Source organism: Panthera onca, chromosome B4 (genome assembly GCF_046562875.1).
Source record: "Panthera onca isolate mPanOnc1 chromosome B4, mPanOnc1 haplotype 2, whole genome shotgun sequence".
Classification (NCBI taxonomy): Eukaryota; Metazoa; Chordata; class Mammalia; order Carnivora; family Felidae; genus Panthera; species Panthera onca.
This window is the reverse complement of record NC_138345.1, coordinates 16,867,756-16,890,389: the sequence shown is the minus strand read 5'-3', so window position 1 is coordinate 16,890,389 and position 22,634 is coordinate 16,867,756. Positions and strand designations below refer to the sequence as shown.

Sequence of the window (22,634 nt, the reverse complement as noted above, 5' to 3'; positions counted from 1 at the left end):
TCAGGATGGTGCAAAATTAGCTTTTCTATGAACTCGCTGTTTTATGGGGCGAGGTGAGATCACACGTTCTGACATCTCCGGGTCCTAAAGCCAGCATCCCTGTGGTCATCCTTCAAAGCATCCTCATGTACGTATACTAGCCACCAGGACTTTGTAACATTTTGTTTCCACTGAAATACAGGTTATACCTGAAAAACGATGCAGGAACCTATAACCTTAGATCATTATTTGTTTTGTAATATATGGGAATTGAAGGACAGCAGATATGGCACCCCAGAATATGCCACTTTGCAATAATGATTATTTTGAAGTCACTTAAGAGACAGCTGGTATAAGAAGAACACTCTGACCCTCCTTTGCCTCCCAGAAAGCAGGAAATAAATCTCTCATGGGACGATACCCTCGGCGTATCAGTACACCAGAGACAGCGATCAAGGCCAAGTAGGTTGTATAAACAAAGCTTGTCACCTCTTCCCTAATCTGCCCCTAGCCCAAACCTCTCTGGGTCATCATTTTTTCACGAATTCATTGTTTCTTGGTCTAAAAGGCATAAAAGTTTTCAGCTTTGTCACTTCTTTGAGTCTCATATTTTTATGGGCTCTCATATGTATGAAATTAAATTTGCTTTTCTCCTGTTCATCTGTCTTATTTCGATGTGATTGTTACACCAGCCAAAGAACCTAGAAGGGAAAAAGGGAAATGTTTTCCTCCCCTACAGTTTGGGTGCCCAATGTGGGGTTCTCTCCTGGCTGACCGCCTGTTTGTTCCAGGGCTACGGCCGCTGCAAGATCCTGGGACCCCTGGCAAGAGCCAGCAGAAGGTAAGGATGCCTAACCCATCGGTCTCCTGGATCGCTGCCTGCAGGATCTGTTGAGATCAATAGCAGTGAGAGTCTCTCTTTTTCTAAATTTAGATTAGCAGCAGAAAATGAAAGGTTTCTAATCCCCTGTGATAATGAAGGTCTTTGCTTTCTTAGGCTAACTCTGAGAGTGAACTTTCTAGGTCTTGTAAGGGCTGCACCTTTTGTACTCTTTTGGGACACCTGTCGTACCCATGGTTAAGCCATTAAAAAGCTTATTGGTTTGAGTTGCTATTGAGATTACAAGATCCTACCGATCAATGGCCACATGAAGGATATGTGAATTGGAAAAAAGTCTATATTTGGGGAAAAGTTTTTAGAGAGTTCTCATCCTAAACAACTGTCTTATGGTATTACCTAGATTATTTCTAAATAAAACAGAATAATGAAACATTAATTACTGAACCTAAGTTTTACCTAATTTCGGCTTCTTATTATAGAAGAACTAAAGATATTTGGGTCTGTTAGTAAACATGTCTCGTACCACATTGAAAAATTAAACTATTAGGAAGCCTATGTTTCTAAGAATTATAAAATGTATTCATACATTTGCCAATCTAAAGAATGCTGGTACAACATATAGCTCACAATTGCTTACTTCTTAGTTTTTACTAGAAATTACGGTTTCTCAGAGTTAAGAATGAATTGTAATTAGAAAGCGTAATTAAACTAGTAGAAAAAATAAAGGAAACACATCTGTATGCAAGAAAAGTGAGATAGGTTTCGGGGCAAGAAAAAGCATCAGGGATGGAGATGCATTTTTGTTAGGAGAAAAGATAATAATTTTGTACTAAAATACAACTGGTTATTTCAGAATAAGAAAAAGGGAAACCAGGACAAACTGAATGGAAATAGGAAGTTGGGAAGAGAGACAGAAAAAAAGAGAGAGGGAATTTTTTCTTGTGTAACCAAGTTGGCTAAAGTTGAGTCACTAACATAAAGGTTTTAAAAATAAGCTTTAATAGTGTGCTTACATAAAACTAAATCTTAATTTTCTTTCATCTGCAAGAGAGATAAAGTTTTGTTCAACTATTGGTCTGCTCCTGATAATAAGAGATTTGCAAAAATTTTTATTTACCTTTTAAGTAATCTTCCTAGAAAGCAAAGATTTTGTGTCTTACCAAAATAATTTCCTGATCTCCATTTTGTTTTAATCAAAGGATTACTTAGGAAAACTGAATCTTCTCAATATTAAATGAGCTAAGTTTTGCTCACAACTTTGTAACCTTCTATACTTGTTTTTATAATCTTTTATTGTCACTTTGGTTAAATAGCTAATTAAGTCTTAAATTTCATAATGATCACAATCCTATTTAGTCAAGTCCCCAAAACCTTTTAATATTAAAAAAAAAATTTAATGCTTATTATTTTTGAGAGAAAGAGAGAGGGTGAGAGAGAGAGAGCATGAGTGGGGAAAGGGCAGGAAAAGGGGGACAGAGGATCTAAAGTGGGCTCCAGACTGACAGCATAGAACCCAATGCAGGGCTCGAACTCAAAAACCATGAGATCATGACCTAAGCTGACGTCAGACACTCAACCAACTAAGCCACCCAGGTGCACCCCCCAAAACCTTTCAGTATTTTTGAACAAGCTTCCCCAAATCAAATTCTGAATGAAGTCTTTTTGACTTCAGACTAAGTTTGGGATTTTCTAGAGGGTCCCTAGAATATCTCAAAAGATTTATTTCATCACCCCTTATAAAAAGAGAGACGTTATACTAATTAGGCTTATTTGATACGTTAAATCATCAAATAAGAGGTGATAGGAAGCACTCTCAAATAAAAAGTGATGCTGGGGTGCCAGGGTGGCTCAGTCAAAAGTCCAACTCTTGATATCGGCTCAGGTCATGATCTCGCAGTTCATGAGATTGAGCCCTGCATCAGCTCTAGGCTGACAGCATGGAGCCTGCCTGGGATTCTCTCTCTCCCTCTCTCTCTCTGCCTCTCCCCTGCTTTCATGTGTGCTCTCTCTCTCTCTCTCTCTCTCTCTCTCTGTCTCAAAATAAATAAACGTTAAAAACAAGGGGGCACTTGGGTAGCTCAGGTCATGATCTCACGGTTCGGGAGTTCGAGCCCCGCATCAGGCTCCGTGCTGACAGCTCGGAGCCTGGAGCCTGCTTCGGATTCTGTGTCTCCATCTCTCTCTGCCCCTTCCCGACTTGTGCTCGTCTCTCTGTCTCTCTCAAAAATAAATAAACATTGAAAAAAGTTAAAAAAATAAGAAGTGATGCTAAACTTCCTTTACAATATATATATATGGAAATTATTAATATAAGTGTTCCAGAAATTATATGAAATTCCTAAAACTCTGATGTGTCCTGGTATAATGCCATCAGTCACAATTCTAGTTATTATTTTAAAATGCATATTACAGAAACAACCAAATTCCCTTGTCAACTGCATTATAATGAATTCTCATCAGATCTTTAACCATGGCCATTTTTAACTCTTTTGTCATTTACAGAAGCTACTGCTTTACTCTGATGCTTTTGCAAATATGTTTTATCTTCAGAGACTTTCATGGAACGGACTCTGACCAGTACTCTAGAATACAGCTTTCTATTAACTTTAAGATCATATCACTGACCTGGGTAAAAATTTCCAGAACTAATGGAAAAACTGGATTCAAGCAGAACAAGAATTAATTACATGGGGCTGAACAAACCGATGAGGATGATTACAATTTTCATGACTTTTTGTTTAAAACACTGCTGGTTCTTTAATGTTTTATTTCTCCAGATTTAAGGAAAACCTTTTCTTTCTACCCCCTCCTTCATCTTCCTATGACCTACAGCAATTTTAAAGAGTTCCCATGAACAAAGAGAGAACAATTACTGTTTCGACCCACCCGATCTCCCCAGAATTTGAAAACTCAGTGATTATTCTTATTTTTGTGGCAATATAGTTATTTGCATAAGTTTAATAAGAATCTTTTCTCCTTGTAAGAGGACACAATTGGAATATTACCAAGGCCTTGACTAGAATGCCATATTTTAAAACAACGTGCGTAAAATCAAATATGACCAGACGGCTTTAAGAAACTAAAAGCTATTGACTGAATGCAGCCAATCATGGCTGTTGGAAAAAGAGCTTGTTACCTTGCTTACGGGTTCCAGACAGCCTTACCAAGTGAATTAGGAAGGCCACTTTCTGGCAGGCTCAGGAACCTGTGGATATTTGGGGAACCTCAAGAAGGGAGGAATTAACCCAAATGTATAGGTCTTACAGGCAAAGTCAGATGGCAGACTTGATGGTAAGTCCTTGGTTTGGGTTCCTAGCCTCAAGAGGTCTTTTAAGAGTTCAATCTAAAATTCCTTGTAAAAAGTTTCAGCAAAGCAAACTTTGAAAAGTCTGTACGGTCAATTGCTATTTTTACAGCACTTATACAAATAACCAAGCCAAGTTTAATGGGACTAGACTTATTTTGCAAACAAATTAGTCTTACTTTGATTGTTTCTGAGAGAAATAGGGTAACTATACAGAGAAAAATTTTGTGTCAATGGAAAACTGTAATAAACCCTTCTGGGTATCAGATTCCAGTCCCGTTACTTGTTTCTGAGGTTATGTTTTCTACCTGTAAACTAACCAGATCCTGAATTCTTCTAGTTTTCTCCACTGTCTGGCTATAACGTTCCAAAATAACCGATTTCCAATTTTCCAAAATGTCCAATTTTCTCCCACACTTCTGACTTGGAATCATTGTTCTTTTTCCAAAGCCATGCAAACTATAACTGGACAACTTGATGTAAACTTCAGAGACATCACCACAACAGCTCATGTCTGGAAAATCTTCATGCCTGCTGTTGTGGCCACTCAGGAAGATGACCAGAGACACTCAAACTGCAAACCAGGAAATCTGTCAGATTGCTACTCCCTGTCCTTATTCTATCTGAAAATGCTTTGAGTCCAATCTAGGAATCTTGACCAATGACCCACAGAACTCTGACCGGGTTTATAATTAGCTCTAATCATTAACCCTTCATTTTATTTTGTTTCCATAGAAATGCCTCTTACTGAAGACTCAACTGTGAAACCATCAACAAAATGAAACACAACCTACTGAACAGAGAGATATTGGCAAATGATATATCTGAGAAGGGGTTCATAACCAAAATATTTTTAAAAAACCATATAGTTCACCACCAAAAACACCCAAACAATCTGATTTAAAATTTTTTTTTTAACGTTTATTTATTTTTGAGACAGAGAGAGACAGAGCATGAACAGGGGAGGGTCAGAGAGAGAGGGAGACACAGAATCTGAAACAGGCTCCAGGCTCTGAGCTGTCAGCACAGAGCCCGACGTGGGGCTCGAACCCACAGACCGCGAGATCATGACCTGAGCCGAAGTCGGACGCTCAACCGACTGAGCCACCCAGGCGCCCCCAAACAATCTGATTTAAAAATGGGCAGAGGATGGGGCACCTGGGTGGCTCAGTCGATAAGGCGTCTGACCTCGGCTCAGATCATGATCTCACCGTTCATGGGTTCAAGCCCCGCGTCGGGCTCTGTGCTGACAGTTCAGAGCCTGGAGCCTGCTTTGGATTCTGTGTCTCCCTCTCTCTGCCCCTCCCCCATTCACACTCTGTCTCTCTCTCTCAAAAATAAATAAACATAAAAATAAAAATAAAAATAAAAATGGGCAGAGGACCTGAATATGTATTTTTCCTAAGCAGACATACAAATAGTCAATGGACACATGGAAACAGGCTCAACATCACTATCATCAGGTAAATGCAAATTAAAATCACGATGAGGTATCACCTCCACCTGTCAGTATGGCTAGTAGTAAAAAGACAAGAAATAACAAGTGTTGGTGAGGACGTGGACAAAAGAAGACCCTCATGCACTGCTGGTGGGAATGTAAACTGGTATAGCCACTATGGAGAACAGTATGGAGGTACCTCAAAAAATTACAAATAGAAATGCCATACAATCCTGCAATTTTACTTCTCAGTATGATTTAGTCAAAGAAAATGAAAACACTAATTTAAAAAGATATATCCCCTGTGTTCATGGCAATATTATTTACAATAGCCAAGATCTGGAAATCATCTAGGTGTCCATCAATAGATGAATGAATAAAGACATGGTATATATGTATGTGTGTGTGTGTGTGTGTGTGTGTGTGTGTGTACACACACATACATATGAACACACTCATTTAAAAAAGCCATAATAAATGAAATCTTGCTGTTAGCAACAACACGGATGGACCTAGAGGGTATTATGCAGCGTGAAATAAGTCAGACAGAAAAAAGACAAATACCACGTGCTTTCACTCATGTGTGGAATCTGAAAAACAAAACATATACACAAACAAAACCAGAAACAGATTCGTGGATACAGAGAAGAAACTGGTGGTTGCTAAAGGAGAGAGGGGAAGGGCAATGGTCAAAATGGGTGGTATAACACCAGTTGGTATTACCAAATGGTATAACTTCCAGTTACAAAAAAAATAAAGCATGGGGATGTCATGTACAACATAGGGCACAGGGTCAATTATATCATAACGACTTTGTATGGTGACAGACGGTAACCAGACTTATTGTGGCAAGCATTTCATAGTGTGCATAGATAGATGTCAAATCACCAGGTTGTATACCTGAAACTAAATAATATTGTATGTCATCTATACTTCGATTAAAATTTAACTGACTTATTTTCAAGGCTAAGAGACTAATTCAATAAAATCCTGGAACGATCTACCAACTCAACTTCTGAATTGTGAAACCTCTTGGAGATTTCAAAGGCAGGCCTGCAGAGCAGAATATGCGACTCCAAGATATGCCATTTGGGCATATTTATTATTTTGAATTAAAGTTACTCAAGAAACAGCTGGTACACGAAGGGTACTCCGACCCTCCTTTGTCCCCCTGAGGGCAGAAAATAAATCTCCTATTTGAAGGCACCCTCTCCGTGCCAGGAGAATAGAAAGCATCCTTACCACCAAAGACAGGGAATTCAAGGCCAAAAATACTGTGTGAACAAACCTTGTAATTTCTTCACTAATTTGCTACTTCAAGCCCAAACCCCTGTTCTGTCAATTCTTCACAAGTTTATTGTTTCTTTTTCTAAAAGGCATAAAAGCTGCCTGCTTTGGTCATTTACATGAGCCTCAGATTTTTATGGGTTCCCGTAGGCACAAAATTAAATTTGTTTTTTTTCCTGTTCATCTGTTTCAAGTCAATTTCATGATGAGACCAGCCAAAGAACCCAGAAGGGAAGAAAGAGAAAGTCTCCTTCCCCTCAGAATGCACAGGCACACGTCAACTTCTTGTTTTTCTCCTTCTAAACGGCTCTAGCAATGCACAGGTAAAAGACACGGAAAGAATAATAATTCAAAAATTCCTAGACTTCTTAGAATACTTAACCTACATCATCTTTTTTGCTCTTTCAGGCTCAGTGCCATCCGGGAGCTCTGGCGCTTTTGCATTTGGGAGGTGAAGGCCACGTGGAGAATCTCCTGAAGCTAGAAAATGTGAATGGGTACAAAGACTCAAATATGCACATTTAGTTTGTGGAGAGTTTCCACTTGCCCTCTTGAAGCCCTCTGATCCCAGGGCCAGATATCCAGTTAGGAGTCCCACGTCACAGGACTGTTATTTATTTTAATCTCTTTCCTCCCAATATGCAAATAAAAACCTGCTCACAAGTTTCCCTAGCCTCTCCTACGGAGAGGTTTGCGATCTCAGAGCTAAGTTCTTGCATTTTCAGACACTGCAGAAAAGGGACATAGGCATGTGCGTCCCCTTAGTAACTAGAGGTACTGTGCTAAGCAGTCTATGTGCTCTGTGACTTTTAAGAAAATTTCTCACAAATACCCGAAACGCAGGTATAATTTTTCTTAATTTTACAATTACCTAAGTTTGCCAATCACACAGTTACGGAGGGAACGGCCTTATATTTAAAGTCAAGCCTGACTGGAGCCGAACACTTGCTCTCAACCACATTCAGAAAAAAAGTGAAATTGTGGGTAACATGCTGCATCAAGAGAAAACCCTGCACAAGTCTGAGAGATCGTTTTGGTTTGAAGGAAGGGAGGAAAGGACACAGAGGGAGTGCACACAATTTCAGTCATAAAGAATATTCAAGTTTGGGGCACCTGGGGGGCTCAGGTGAGCATCTGACTCTTGATTTTGGCTCAGGTCATGATCCCAGGGTTGTGGGATGGAGCCTCACGTTGGGCTCCATGCTGAGTGTGGAGCCTGCTTAAGATTCTCCCTCTCTTTCCCTGTGCCCCTCCCCCACAAGTGTGCGTTTGTGTGCGCACGCACGCACGCGCACGTGTGCTAAAAAATTTAAAAAAAAGAATATTCAAGTTTAAGAAACTTAACAATGCAACAATACCAGAATTCATATATAGACAACAAACATACTAGTCAGATTCACATTTTTTTTGCCTTCGGCAGTGAAAAGGTAACTACCTATACCAAACTTTAGGAACTTATTAATTTCATTTTAATCTAAGATAAGAATTAACTGTATGGTTTATAAATGTGTTTTTGTACATTTGGGATTTGCAGTGGCTTTAAAAAAGTACAGTGATACAAAAACTGAAATCCATACTTGATTAGAACGAAAAATAAGGACCATACAGCTTATTCAGCATCCTAAAAAGTTATTCCATAACACATTTACATACACACATAAATGTATCCGTATACATATGTGTATATAAAGGATCCTATCCATTCATATTATTGTCCCAATTGAAAGAATAGTTTCTGTCATTATTGGGGAATTTTGAGCATGATTGGATGAAGGGGTTAAATGGAAAGAGAATGGTCTTTATAAGGACTTATTTTAAACTTTAACCATTAAGACAAAAGTCCGCGTATTTAGCAGCCTATTCAAACACCGGTATTAGTTAAAACAAGAAGTGATTAGGTCACAGGAAACAAAAATCTAGGATCTGGGGAGATGAAGTAACTTAAACGGATTGAAAAACGTCCCTGTGCAGAGTCCCCCTAATCCTTCAAGACAGAACTGAAATTAACTGCATGATAAATCATTCAACTATTTTCAAGTCATCTAGACTGACATCCCAATTAAACCACCGTGACGTATTTGTGCCCAATTTCACTGCTGAAAATATTCAAAATGACCGCTGGCATGTATTTGGCAATTTGGGGTACTCCGCCACTCGGGTGGCAGATGATACATTTTCCTAATTCGTCAGGCAATGCCTCTGCAGAAACGACCTTAACAGCTATTTTGTGTGTGATAAGATTCTTAGAAAGCAGGCAAGAGTATGGGGATGATGATTCCAGATGTCCCTCAGGACAAACAGGTACTGATTAATTTCTAAATCAAATGCCAGTGGCATCTGAAAAGCTCAGACACGTGTGTGTGTGACGTATCTACTGCTCAGAAACCCTTGAAAATCAGTGTGCATATCGGCAGCTATGTCAGAGGCAACAGAAGTACAACTGTGGCACACGAAATTGAATGGGGCAAAGCCAAGTGTGCGCCTAGAAAATTTTAGACGCGACCCAATAAAAGGGCATTAAAATCACATAGATTAAGCAACGCATGTCACAGCTTCCTGCCCGTGCTAATACTTTTGTCCCCAGAGCTCCTGGAAGGAAGCAGTAATTACCACACACAGGTGTGTGTTAGCAAGCATTTTCTTTCTTCATTAGATGAATTTAGGGTAGCCTGGAACTGGAAACAAAAGAGACACTTTGGAAAGAATTTCTAGGCAAGCTGTATTTCACTGATTTCAAAGTGACATGTTTGTGTCCTGTTAACACAGATACTTGTAAGCTTATGGTTTTTGTTTTCACAGGCTATCGTTTACAGTTGGGTTCTAGAACGATGATTACTTTCTTGACGTGTTTCCTCAAAGGGCTCCAATAACAATGCGATCTCTTCTTTAAAAGTTCCACTCCAAATCGAAAGACCCGGCCTCTGTGTGGCAAAGCTCTCTGCTTAAGGATTTTAAACGCCAGGCTCGCGGGTCTGCATTTCATTAAATTCACAAATTCTTGAAGCGGCAAATGGCAAGGAAATCTGAAACGGCAGCCGTGCAGGAAGCTACATCATCTTGATTTACGCAGAAAGGCCTCAGGAGCTACACATGTAGCTCAGTGGCTGGGCTGTCAGTGTCATCTACAATGCAACAAGTGACTGTCTACAGCTGGAAAAAGCATTTTCATCTTCCAGTTTCTCCCAGTCCCCGCCCCCCCCCCACAACCCAAGCTGCTAAACTGTTCTCAATTAGATACACTTTAAAACCAGAGTTCTGGTTTTACTTGCTTAAACCACCTGAACACTTACATAATCACACTGCGAATGACATTTCTGGCAAGATAAGAAAAACTCCTAAAAAGTGAAGCGACTAACGTGATGTGATGTGATGTAGCTTGAGCTCATTAGCAACAAAAGACATTCCCGTTTGCTCAAAACCACACCGTGCATCTGGCCTGCCTCCCTGCCCGCATGCTTACCCCAGGAATGATGTGCTTAGTCTGAGGCGACATGAGGCGTCGGTCAAGCATGCCAGCCCAGTTCTGAGTGGGCCCGGCTCTCCAGAGAGCAAGAATGTGCTTCACCGGGGCAAGAACTCAGGAAAAAAGCTCAAGGCAGCCAAGTCTTGCTTTGCTGACCAGCATATCCACTGCTTTCCTTTTCCCTGCTGGCTGGAGGTGTGCGGCCTTGGCCAGCCAGTGTGACTTTCTCAAGTTCTTCAGATTAGAACAGTTCTCTCTGTTCTGGAACCACTTAGGCACCGCAGACAAGCTCATCAAAGTCAATTAAGCAACGCCAGGGGGAGGGTCCTTTTCTACTTCCAGTTACGTCAGCTGGCTTGCAAGAGCAAAGCCTGCAAACTTGTGAAAGCCAAGTAGCATTTCATCAATGTCAAATGCATGCCCACGGGCGGCACTAGGATACTTTCTTTACTATAGAACAACAGATTGCACAACTGGACGGGTTGTTGGCATTCAAGAAAACTACTAGACTGAAAACTGTTTGGACCAAAAGTGAGAACATTCTTTTACTCACATCCAGTGAAGAAATATTTCCTCTTTCGCATACAAGAAAAGTGAGATCTTTCTTTTGTGGTCACCTTTCACATTCCCCATGTACAAGAGAATTACATTTTTTTTTTCCACACAGCCAAATCTCACTGGGATAAATTTAATTTTATTTAAATTGAAAACGCCTTTCATCAAAAGACAAGTTTAAAGAATGGAACAATAACCACAACACCCTAAGACCATGTCGGCAAAGCATGTAACAAAGGATTACCATCCAGAGGAGAGAAAGAACTCCTCAAAGCCCATAAACGGAAGACCCACAATATAAAAGAAAAAGGAAAAGAAAAATCAATAAATAAACCACAGAAGAGAAAATCCTAGTGGCCAACACACATGAAAAAATGCTTGACTTCACTACGAGTCAAGAATACAAACGAAAATCACAATTCACCATTTCACACCCACTGGAGTAGAAACATTTAAGATATCTGAAACACACCAGGTCTTGGTGAGGGATCAAGCAGGGCATACATGGGCAAACTACGGCCTGAGGGCCAAATCCAGCCAGCTACCCATTTCGCATAACCTGCAAGCTAAGAATACATTTTGCATTTTAAAATCAGCATGGAGCCTGATGTGGGGCTCGAACTCACAAACTATGAGATCATCACCTGAGCAGAAGTCAGACGCTCAACCAACTGAGCCACCCAGGTGCCTCTATATTCTACTTTTTTTTTTTAATTTTTAAAAAAATGTTTGTTTATTTTTTAGAGATAGAGCATGAATGGGGGAGGGGCAGAGACAGAGGGAGACACAGAATCTGAAGCAAGCTCCAGGCTCTGAGCTGTCAGCACAGAGCCTGATGTGGGGCTCGAACTCACGGAGTGTGAGATCATGCCCTGAGCCGAAGTTGGACGCTCACCCGACTGAGCCACTCAGGTGCCCCTTTTTTAATTTGATTTGATTTGATTTTTTTTAATGAGGTTGTACCTCCACTATTGGCCATTCTGTTATTTTCTATGTATTTTTTATAAGTCTGAAAAATTCCTAAGTGCGTTATTTATTCATAATAAAGAAATAATTTTATAATTAGAAAAAATAGCAAAAAGGATGGTACAAAAATGCCAAATCATTATACAGACATTAAAATATTTATAGGACACTTTCATTATATAACAAAAAATATGATATATGAGAATAAGTAAAAGAAAAAAAGTAGCCTACCAATTTTTTTTTCATAATAATGACTCCACTGTTACAAATATTTAGAGAAAAACTTGTAAGGAACATGAAGTCTATTTATAGTGGTTGCATCTGGGTAGTGGTTTGAGGGTAGATTTTTTTCCTCTCCTAAAAAATTTAGTATTTTTCAAACTTTTTACAATGGGCTTATATTATTTTTTGACCCCCCAAAAGTTTTAGGTGTGTAACAGGCAATCAAGGATTATCTAATTTTCTAGGGAAATTAGAAACCTTTGTTTAACGCACTATTTACTTTGGATTAGAATATTTTATATATTTGTGAGGGTAGCTATTAACTTTTAGAAAGCTATTAAAAATGCCAATGAATTTGACCAGCAGAAACAAATTTGTCTAGTAAAAATGCTAATGATTTCCATTTTGTAGAAAAGATAACTCTCAAAATGATTGTTTTATTGCCCTGTAGAGAGGTAACCAGTTCTGTATCTAATTTAACAATCTTAGCCCCCTATCTTCCTTTCAGCGACTGTAAATACTTAGGTTGCTTCCATAATCTTTTACACTGGTTTTACCATCCTGTCAGTTTCCATGATGAATTTAAAAACCTGTGACACATATTCATCGTACATTTATTTCAGGTAAATGTTCTGAAAAGTTTGAAAAAGTAAACTTGGACACGAGTTTTCAATTTAAAATGCTTCGGACAATGACATGTTTGATTGTTAGCCTCCCAAGTCTAGCCCATATTAATATATAATGCCACTAAAAGATACTTACAATGGAAAAATGCTAATCACTGATGTTGGTTTCAGGTAAGCAAAAAACAACTGGGAGTTGAAAGAAAGAGCAAGGGCACCCGGGTGGTGATTTTTTGGCTCTTCGTACATTTGGCAAGTTTTCAAGTTAAGTGTTTATAATTTAGGGAATGTCTAAAAGACAGAGTGTAGAATGAAATATTAAAAATAATATTTTCTGTCTTTCCTGGGTATAAAATAATTTCCCTGGATAACACATTTTGCTTGTTAAGTATTAGAAAATAAAAATCCCAGAACAAAACAAAACAGATAGCAACACTTGTCCTTGCCATCCCTCAGGTTCCTAATCTATGAAAAGGGGAGAAAACTTCACAAGAGAACTGTCAGGACTACACAAAACATCTAGTACCCATCTGGCAGATCAGAGATGCGAGATAAATGTGAGTTTTCTTTCCTATAACTGGGTGGTTCTCAGCTGGGAATGATTTGGCCCCGAGGGGACATTTAGCAATGTCTGGGGACATTTTTTATTGCCACACTGGGACGGGTGGGTGGTTTACTGGCATCCAGTGGGTAGAAGCCAAGGACGCTGCTACACATCCTATATTGCACAGGCCAGTCCCCCGCAACAAAGAATTTTCCAGCCCAACAGGTCAATAGTGCTGAGGCTGAGAAAGCCGAAGGTGCCCTTTGTATATACTTTAAAGTATAACCTAAGATGACTGACTAAAATTCAAACCATACCTAGATCTCTTTCAGGTTGCCTCAAAGTGGGAGAGAGGATTGGAGAGGCAAAGGACAAGGACCAGAGAAGCTGACCACTGTGAATTGGGAACCCGGCCAAGTGCCTGGTTATTCTGTGATTTTCTACAGGAGAAGCCCACAGAGACCACTGGCTAGCTCAGTGTCGGATTTCAGAGGAAAAGACTGGAGGTTTCTGCTGTTCCAGCAGGCATTCACAGCACCAATCTTTTGCCTTAGCTTGTTTCCAGTTCCCTTCCTCCATACCCCAAGCTGCCCCCGAGTTGTCTTTGCTAAACTGTTAAAAAGGCTTAATGAAATTGACATCGGGCCCAGAGAACTCCTGGAGTGCTATTTCCATAACTCAAGAAGCATGCTCACCAATCTGCCAAGAGAAGGGTTCTCTTTACTGCTACATTCGTGCGCAGAATTGTTATTATCTGTCTGCAGAAACAGAAGGCCGGAAGGACAGCTTCCGTAGTACTGGATCCTCAAGCGGAGGCAACTTTCCCATTTGTTGTTTTCAACTTTAAAGCACCAGCAAGACTTTTTTGGATGGGGAGGTGGTGGCCAAAGTAGAAGTAGGTTATGTTGCCAGGAGACAAAAAAAAAAAAAAAAAAAAGGCAAGATTTGGGAATCAACGTATTTCGAGTGGCCACTCCAGACTTCAAAGGCCAGACTGTTTATCTAACTGGCAAGGGTTGTGAAAAAATTCCCTTGACCACACCCCAGTTGAGAGCTCCTGCCATCAGTAGTGTCGTCTTTGATTACAAAAGGCCATGATATGTGTACAAATACGGATAATTATGGCGTGCATTAGCCAGACAGTGAATCATAATAGCAAAACAAAACTCTAACGTGTGGGTACACGCTAAACCTCACATGTGTTTTTGGTAAATAACAGCTAAACACATTGTTTTCCTCAAGACATAAAAATAAGAAACAGTTCCAAATGCCATAGGAAAAGCAAACAACAAAACAAAATGAAAACAGTCGCATCTATGATTGAGTTTTCTTTCCACCCGACTAATATGTTGTCACTAAAAAATCTTGTTATGACACGTGACAACAAAATCCAACAAATTCCTACTGGTCATTGATTCGGATGACCTATGAGGAAAAGCAAAGCAGCTTTTTCCCCACAGCTGTACTATTTAACCCAAAGAGCTGTACTGTTAAATCTCTTTCCTTATATTTTATTCCCGTAAATAGTCTATTATCAACTGTGCCCCTAATTCATCGAGCTGTAGGTGAGGGGAGAATCTTCATTTAAATTGGAGCCACTCTGATGAAGCTCCCCTCCTTTAATTTCATAAAGAATCTAGCAGTGGATGGAACTCAGCTAGCTTTTTGCCCTTCCTGCCTCCTTGATAAAAGAGCTGCCATATATATATATATGATTTTTAATTTTACCATTAGTTAAGAACTTGCATGGGCCAAACAACTTTGTATTTGAAACAACATGCTAATTTCAAGCACATCACAGCTGACCAATTATACGAGCTGAAAGGGACGCTTCTCTACTGTTTGCTTTCCCTCATTATTGGCTAAGATCTACTTGAAAATATCCCTGAGTACTGTTATTAATAAAGAGCCACATAATTTTATCTACATCAAAGCTGCTTCTTCAGACTATGCTAGGAAAAATAAAAGGAGGAGAGGGTGTTTGGGGGTGGGGGTGGGGAGAGACACTTTGACCAGTTTATCCCTCCCATGGATCTGTTCTATTGTAAATCTGACTTCAAAAAATATAGTTTAGAATTTTTTGGTACTTGCAACCTGCATTTAACGTAATAAAACTCTCTTTCTTTATCATTCAATGTCTTTCTAGAGTTATCTATAAGAAAAACTGCTAATTTCTTTCTATGGTAGTTGAATGAACCAACATAATTTAATGTGTTATGCATAATGTTTCAGTATGACCCTTTCAAACGATTGCCACTGGATTCTGCAGTACGAGGTATGTGCTGGGGACTAAGGAGGTGAGTACTGGGTTTTGCACTGTGTTTTTGAGATACCCCAACACACACATATCCCATTTCATAACTCTCTTCTCCCAGCCCTTCTCTATCCTGCCATCTGAAGGATTTTCCTCCTCAAATCTTCACTTCTCACCTGAATCAAGGGAATAATTATTCCCTACTCTTGGATTCCCCACTCCCAATTTCTGTGAGGTGTTCCTAAATATTCCAGGCCTTTGAGTTCCAGGCTCTTACATGTAGCACCAACTGGACACCTGCCCGTGGATTTCCAGTAGGATTCTTGAGTTCACCCGTCTCCAAAGAACTCCTGATTGTTCTCCCCAGCACCCAAGTCTTGCACACTGCAGCGAATAGAACCTCTACCCTCCTGTGACTAGACTAAAAAACTCACCGGCAAGTCCTGTCCACTCTAGCCAACCTGCCACCTCTCTCGTGACCTGCTTACCAATAGCCCCTGACTCATGTCATGGCTGCTGTCCCATCTCCACAGATTGCCAAAGTTGGCTTTTTAAAGCATGAATTCACTTCAATCGCTCTGCTGCTTAAAACCTTCTAATAGTTTCTCACTGCAGCTGTAAATGCACGGTGCGTAGGGCTGGTGAGAACTGGCTCCCGGCCACATCTCTGACCTCATATCCCCTCACTCTGCCTGTGGGTGCCATGCTGAAGCCACACTGGCCTTCCCTATGTCCCCAGACTGTGTCAGGGGTCTGTATTTGTTCTTCCATCCGCTTGGGATGCTTTCCCCATGGACACTCACATGGCTGCCTCCTTCTTACACCATTCAGTGAAACTCATCGCTTCAAAGAAGACCTGACCTCTAGGACCAAGGTGAAACTACTCTCCATCACACGACCCTGTTTGGTTTTCGCTATAGCTTGTAGCAACAGTCGAAGGTACCCAAAGTATGGATGTGTGTATATAATATTCGCCTTCCCAATAGAGTGAATACAGAACAGATGGCTTGTTCATCCTGCTAGTTTCAGCTTAAATGTTACCACCAGGAACGTGCTCTCTCGGAGTACGGTCTGGTCCACAGTCGAGTCAAACCTAGAAGTACATTCGGTAAAGAAGAAAGTGCACTAGACTCAGAGATAGTAGAACTGAGTTAGTTCCAACCCTGTTGCCATTAACTAACTTGTTAAGTTACTGGACACGCCCGGAGCCTCAGAAGCTTCCGATATAAAGAGAGGTCGTTGAACTAGTCACTCTAAAGAGAGGCTAATGACTTGCTGCTCCTACTAGAAGTTCTAAAATTGCTATTCCAATAAACACGCTGGAGGAAAATGACTTTATACAGTGGTCTCAATCAGTCAGAGCTTCCAGGTATAATCTCTAGGAGATCCACAATTAATTCAGGTTAGAAAGGTCAGTCATAACAACTGGCACTTGCTGGCTGAACCGAATTTTCACTTAACTCGTATTCGAAAAAGCTTGTTGACTCGGTGGGTTCTGGAAGGAGCCTAGCTGACAGCCTGCTGCATTTACAAGCCGATCGATCATACAATCTACACCTAAGTCAAGTCTGCCAAACATTTTAAGGATTAAATAATGAATGTGGTTTTTATGACTGCTCTGTGTTATCTGTAAAATCCCAACGTTAGGCAGGTGCAATTGACATACAAAACCGCAAGATACCTCAAGTGTGCATCACGGTGGTCTGACATATATGTATACGTTGTGAAAGGATGCTTCCTATCCAGTTCAGTCAACACATTCATGGCCCCATGTGGTATCTTGTTGTAGCGTGTGTGGGAACATTTAGTGTTGTCAGCCGTAGTCACTCTGTTGTATGTTAGATGCTCAAAGCTTACTCATGGTGTAGCTGAAAGTCTGCACCCTTTTACTATCCTCTCCCTATTTCCCCCACCTCCTAGCGCTAGCAATCATAAGTTTTAAAAAAAAATTTTAATGTTTATTTTTGACAGAGAGAGCGAGCGAGAGCATGAGCGGGGAAGGGGCAGAGAGAGAAAGAGGAAGACCCAGAATCCGAAGCAGGCTCCAGGCTCTGAGCTGGCAGCAAAGAGCCCGACGCGGGGCTCGAACTCACATACTGAGAGATCGTGACCTGAGCCAAAGTCGGACGCTCAACCGACTGAGTCACTCAGGTGCCCTGCAGCCATAAGTTTTAAAAACAGGAATTTATAAATTCAGTACAATAGAATAAAATAAGTAAAGAAAATAGATTTTAATTTTTTTAACATTTATTTATTTTTGAGAGACAGAGAGACAGAGTGTGAGTGGGGGAGGGGCAGAGACAGAGAAGGAGACACAATATGAAACAGTCTCCAGGCTCTGAGCTGTCATTACAGAGCCTGATGCGGGGCTTGAACCCACAAACTATGAGATCATGACCTGAGCCGAAGTCGGACGCTCAACCAACTGAGCCACTCAGGCACCCAGAAAATAGATTTTAAAAATAGATCTAGGGGGAAACAATGAATTAGGGATAAAGGAACTACAGAAACACAGAAGGCTAAAAATAAGATCATGAACAGGGCACCTGGGTGGCTCAGTTAAGGGTCCCACTTCGGCTCAGGTCATGATCTCCTGGTTTGTGAGTTTGAGCCCCACATTGGGCTCATTGCTGTCAGTGCAGAGCCTGTTTCAGATCCTCTGTCCCCTTCTCTGTGCCCCTCCCCTGCTTGTGCTCGCACATACGTGCTCTCTCTCTCCTCATAAACAAATAAATAAATAAAAATATGATCATGAGCTAAAATGTAATGGTTCTTATCATGTGATTTCATTTTACTAATTCCTCCAATGAGGTAGCGAAATTAATCCTAGTTTTCTAGATGTAAATTTAGTGTAAATTATAAAAATGTAAACATTTACTCCCTAGTTTTTACTGTAAACACTGACACATTTTTAAAGCTTCCATCTCCCTGACACCATTATTTTTATTACAGGATGATTTAGAAGTAGCAACCCTGAGGAAAAAAATATATTCACAACCACATTTTTTTAATGTTTATTTATTTTTGAGAGAGAGAGAGAGAGAGAGAGAGAGAGAGAGAGAGAGAGATACAGAGCAGAAGCAAGGGAGGGACAGAGAGAGAGGGAGAGAGAATCCGAAGCAGGATTCTGAGCTGTCAGCACAGAGCCTGGTGTGGGGCTCTAACCCACGAACCGCGAGATCATGACCTGAGCTGAAGTCAGATGCTTAACCGACTGAGCCACCCAGGCGCCCCGACAGGCCCCCAGTTTTTGATCATGAGCACTATGATAAGCAGAACTCCTTAAGCGTGTGTGTAGATCAACTACCTAACTGAACCTTACGTGTAAGTATACGCAAGTATAATATGGTTAATGTGTGAATTGTGACGCATATGACACATAAGTGGTTAAATCAGGTAAACACCGCCACTGCCTTGAAACCAGTCTTGCTGCAATGTGCAATCACTGGGGAGATTTAAGCTTTACCGATGCCTGAATTGTACCCCCTGAGATTCCGACATAATTGGTCTGGGACACAGCTTGGGCATGAAGAGTTTTCAAAGCTCCCCAGATGATTCTAATGTGCAGCGAAGATAGAAAACTATTGCAGTAGGGCCATGTAGATTCTTGTCTTTTCTCCTCGGGTTTCATCATTGCTCACGATTCAGTCTTTGAGCCTTGAATTCTTGTGGCTCTTGAATGAATACCATGAAAAGTAGCCCTTGAAGTTGCCATGAAACACCCTGTGTCTGGGTACCTTGGATCCTTCCAGAACTGGCTGCAGAGTCTAACCTCTCCACAGGCAGCTCTTTATCGTATCCAGTCCTAACTTTCTATCTGCTTCCAGAATTTGGTACTTCTGACCTGTCCGCAGTTCCCATTCTGCCTTCGGTCAGGCGTTTGATACAAGTTCCCTTTGCCCCAAAGTCTGACACCAGCCCTGCTGGTCCCCACTCAGTCCTGGCTCCAGGAGCCCTTGCGTGCTGAACCCTGCCCATTCATGAGAGGAAGTCAGTCAGCTAGTCTTAAACTTCTGCCCTTCGTCGAGTACAGGCATGAACGTGGTCATTAAAAACACTGCTGGTGCAACTTAGTATTTCCAGATGTGCATATTTCCACAAGACAGCATTTAAGTACATCTGATACTTTTGGAGGCTGAAGAAATGCATCAAAAGAGAATTATGTTGTTTTTGTTATGAACACGTAATGAATACACTTATAAAAAAACATGTTCTTCATATCATAGGCATGTTCTTTTGTGGTCACTTGTCTTGGACCCTGAAGTCCACAGGTGCTTTGGAATAACATAAGAACATATTTCAAGGCTTTCTCTAAAAACAGAATGAACAAATCAGGAATGTTCTAACATATCATTTTTTACTATCACGGAACTTTGACTTATTAGTGCTCAAGGAAGGGTTGTCCAAGGAAATGCTTTTAAAAAAGCCATTACTTCCTACTTTCTGAATTAACTCGAAGCACTAATAAAAATTTGAAGCACATCCCCTGGTGAGAGGAGTAAACCGCCATATTCCAAAGGAAAATGAGGACGCCTTCAAGTAAAACTTCCTCCAAGTGAGCTGTGCTTATTAAGATCAAATGTGAGGGGCGCCTGGGTGGCTCAGTCGGTTGGGCGGCCGACTTCAGCTCAGGTCACGATCTCACGGTCCGTGAGTTCGAGCCCGGCTTCAGGCTCTGTGCTGATGGCTCAGAGCCTGGAGCCTGCTTCCGATTCTGTGTCTCCCTCTCTCTCTGCCTCTCCCCCGTTCATGCTCTGTCTCTCTCTGTCTCAAAAATAAAAAAAAATAAAAAATAAAAAAAAATGTTAAAAATAAAAAAGATCAAATGCGATCTTATTTATTTTCAATTCTTAATCTAATGCAGTCAGAGGGCACAGCAGTACCGATGAGGAGTCTGACGGAGGAGGAGCTGGCTGTCTCTCTTCCTCCCATCTGCTCCTTTCCCCTGGACGCTAACACCACGAATCTTCCACTCTTGGCTTTTCTTGCATAAACTACCAAGAAAGAGCAGAGTTGGGTCAACATCCAATTACACTTTGGATGACCAAGATTCAGCACAGTCACCGTGGAACATGATTTGGAATTCAAAGCTCTGTTTACTTGGGGAATAAGGCTTTACATTACTAATTACTTGTGTTGGATTTCCACATTTAACTTGAGGGAGGCTTGATGAGGAAATCACGTTTCGCTCATTCCTAAAGTAGCATTCAGTCCATTTTTTTTCTTTTGATCTACTGATTGTGTTTTCTTTCCATGGCGGTATACTTGGATTAATTGCAATTTCTCCTACCTTCTGTTATTCATTTGTCTTGACAACAGAAGGCACAAGAGACTAGGCACAGGAGTTAAGACAGTAGGAATCAGCGTCCCGAAGAACTAGGCTAGAGTCTTCAGCTTAATAGCTATGTGATCCAGGGCACGTGACTTTCCTCCTGCAAAAACACTCTGGACTGGCCACATAACCCGTAGGGTGTGGCACAGGATGGAAATGTGACACCCTTTGTCCAAAGTTATTAAAAATTTCAAGATGGCACTGGCAGAGCATTAACCCAAAGTTAGGGCCTTTCTAAGCACAGGTCACTGTATCGCTGTGACTATCGTCACGCCTGGGGACACTAACTGTACATCTTCCATGGGGCGAATGTGAGGACTATGCGAGATAACATACGGGAAGTGCTTAGCCTTGTGTCTGGCGCACATTAAGGTCCCAACAAACACAAACTATTTTTAAAGCATAATTTCTGTTGCTCATTCTATGTTACTCACTTCCCGACTGGTTTATTTCTCCTCGAATATTTCTGTATCACTACCATCCATTCATTATTTTTTGAATAATTTTTTAAATGTGTATTTATTCATTTATTTTGAGAGAGAGCAAGCAGGGGGAGGGACAGAGAGAGAGAGCAGACAGAGAATCCCAAGCAGGCTCCGAGCTGTCAGCCCAGAGCTGATGCAGGGCTCGATCTAATGAACTGTGAGATCGTGACCTGAGCCGAAATCAAGAGTGGGATGCTTCACCGACTGAGCTGCCCAGGCCCTCCTCCATTCATTATTTGTGATGGCAATGATAGCAAAATTTCTGCTGTGGGATGAGTCCCACCTGCAACTCCCTGGGCTGACTTCCACCCATATTTTAAGACCCAATTCAAGCTTCTCTTTCTTTCAGAAGCCTTCCCTGATCTTCTCAGGGGGGGAGAGCCTCCCTTTGTGGTCCATTGCATAGTCCTCTGTCACGGTACCAATCACTCTGTTTATGCAAAGAGTTACCTAATATCCCTCTCTTCCTCTAAGTCTATAGCACTTCATAAGCAATAGCTGTATGCACTCGTCTTAGAATCACTGTGGTCTAATACACAGATGGCGTCTAATTAATACTTGGTGCATGAATAAATGAATGACCTATTAATTCTTCAAAAGCGAAAGTGATTAGCCAAGATTCATTTGCCTTCCTTGCTGTTACCTTCACTCCTATGCTCAGTAAGATGTTTAAAATAGTATTTTTCTCTATTTTAGTATATGGTATATTGCGTATTCCCTACATTGTACCATTGTGCATAATGTTCTATCTGTTGTATATCAGCAGGTTATTAATGGCATATGTCATTTTCTACAAATGACTTTTTTTTTTAATTTTTTTTTTAACGTTTATTTATTTTTGAGACAGAGCATGAACGGGGGAGGGTCAGAGAGAGAGGGAGACACAGAATCTGAAACAGGCTCCAGGCTCTGAGCAGTCAGCACAGAGCCCGACGCGGGGCTCGAACTCACATACCGAGAGATCGTGACCTGAGCCGAAGTCGGACGCTTAACCGACTGAGCCACCCAGGCGCCCCTACAAATGACTTTAAGACTGAGATAACTAGTTTATATTGTTTCATTTTGATACGTTCGAAGAACTGCAATCACATTCTTACTTCTTAAAACGTACCTGAAAGAAATTCACTACTAATATTTCCGGATAGGAGAATAAAAGGATAGGAACATCTACTAGGAACAGGTCACGTCCTAGGCTTCTGTTCTCCAGTTCACTGTAGTGACCAAACGTAACTCTACCTTTTCATTAGGACATTCCTAGTAAGTGATTTTTCTGGTATTAAAACCCATTCCTTTAAGTGCGCAAAAATAACACAGGTGCATGATGATGTAAGTGATCTCTGA

The 22,634-nt window shown here is 40.9% G+C and overlaps 1 protein-coding gene across 10 annotated transcripts in view; it reads right to left on the bottom strand.

The window, feature by feature from the left end:
• Nucleotides 1–22,634, bottom strand: part of CACNB2 (calcium voltage-gated channel auxiliary subunit beta 2) — a 384,840-nt gene that overhangs the window by 186,716 nt on the left and 175,490 nt on the right. Inside the window, exon 1 of one of the 10 annotated variants that reach the window (XM_078450380.2) lies at nt 10,310–10,611. The exons of the other annotated variants lie outside the window; for them this stretch is intronic. Coding sequence (XP_078306506.1) covers nt 10,310–10,360 — 51 coding nt within the window. The 5' untranslated portion in view covers nt 10,361–10,611. Of the gene's footprint in view, nt 1–10,309; nt 10,612–22,634 lie in introns of those variants that run through there. 10 annotated transcript variants of the gene reach the window in all.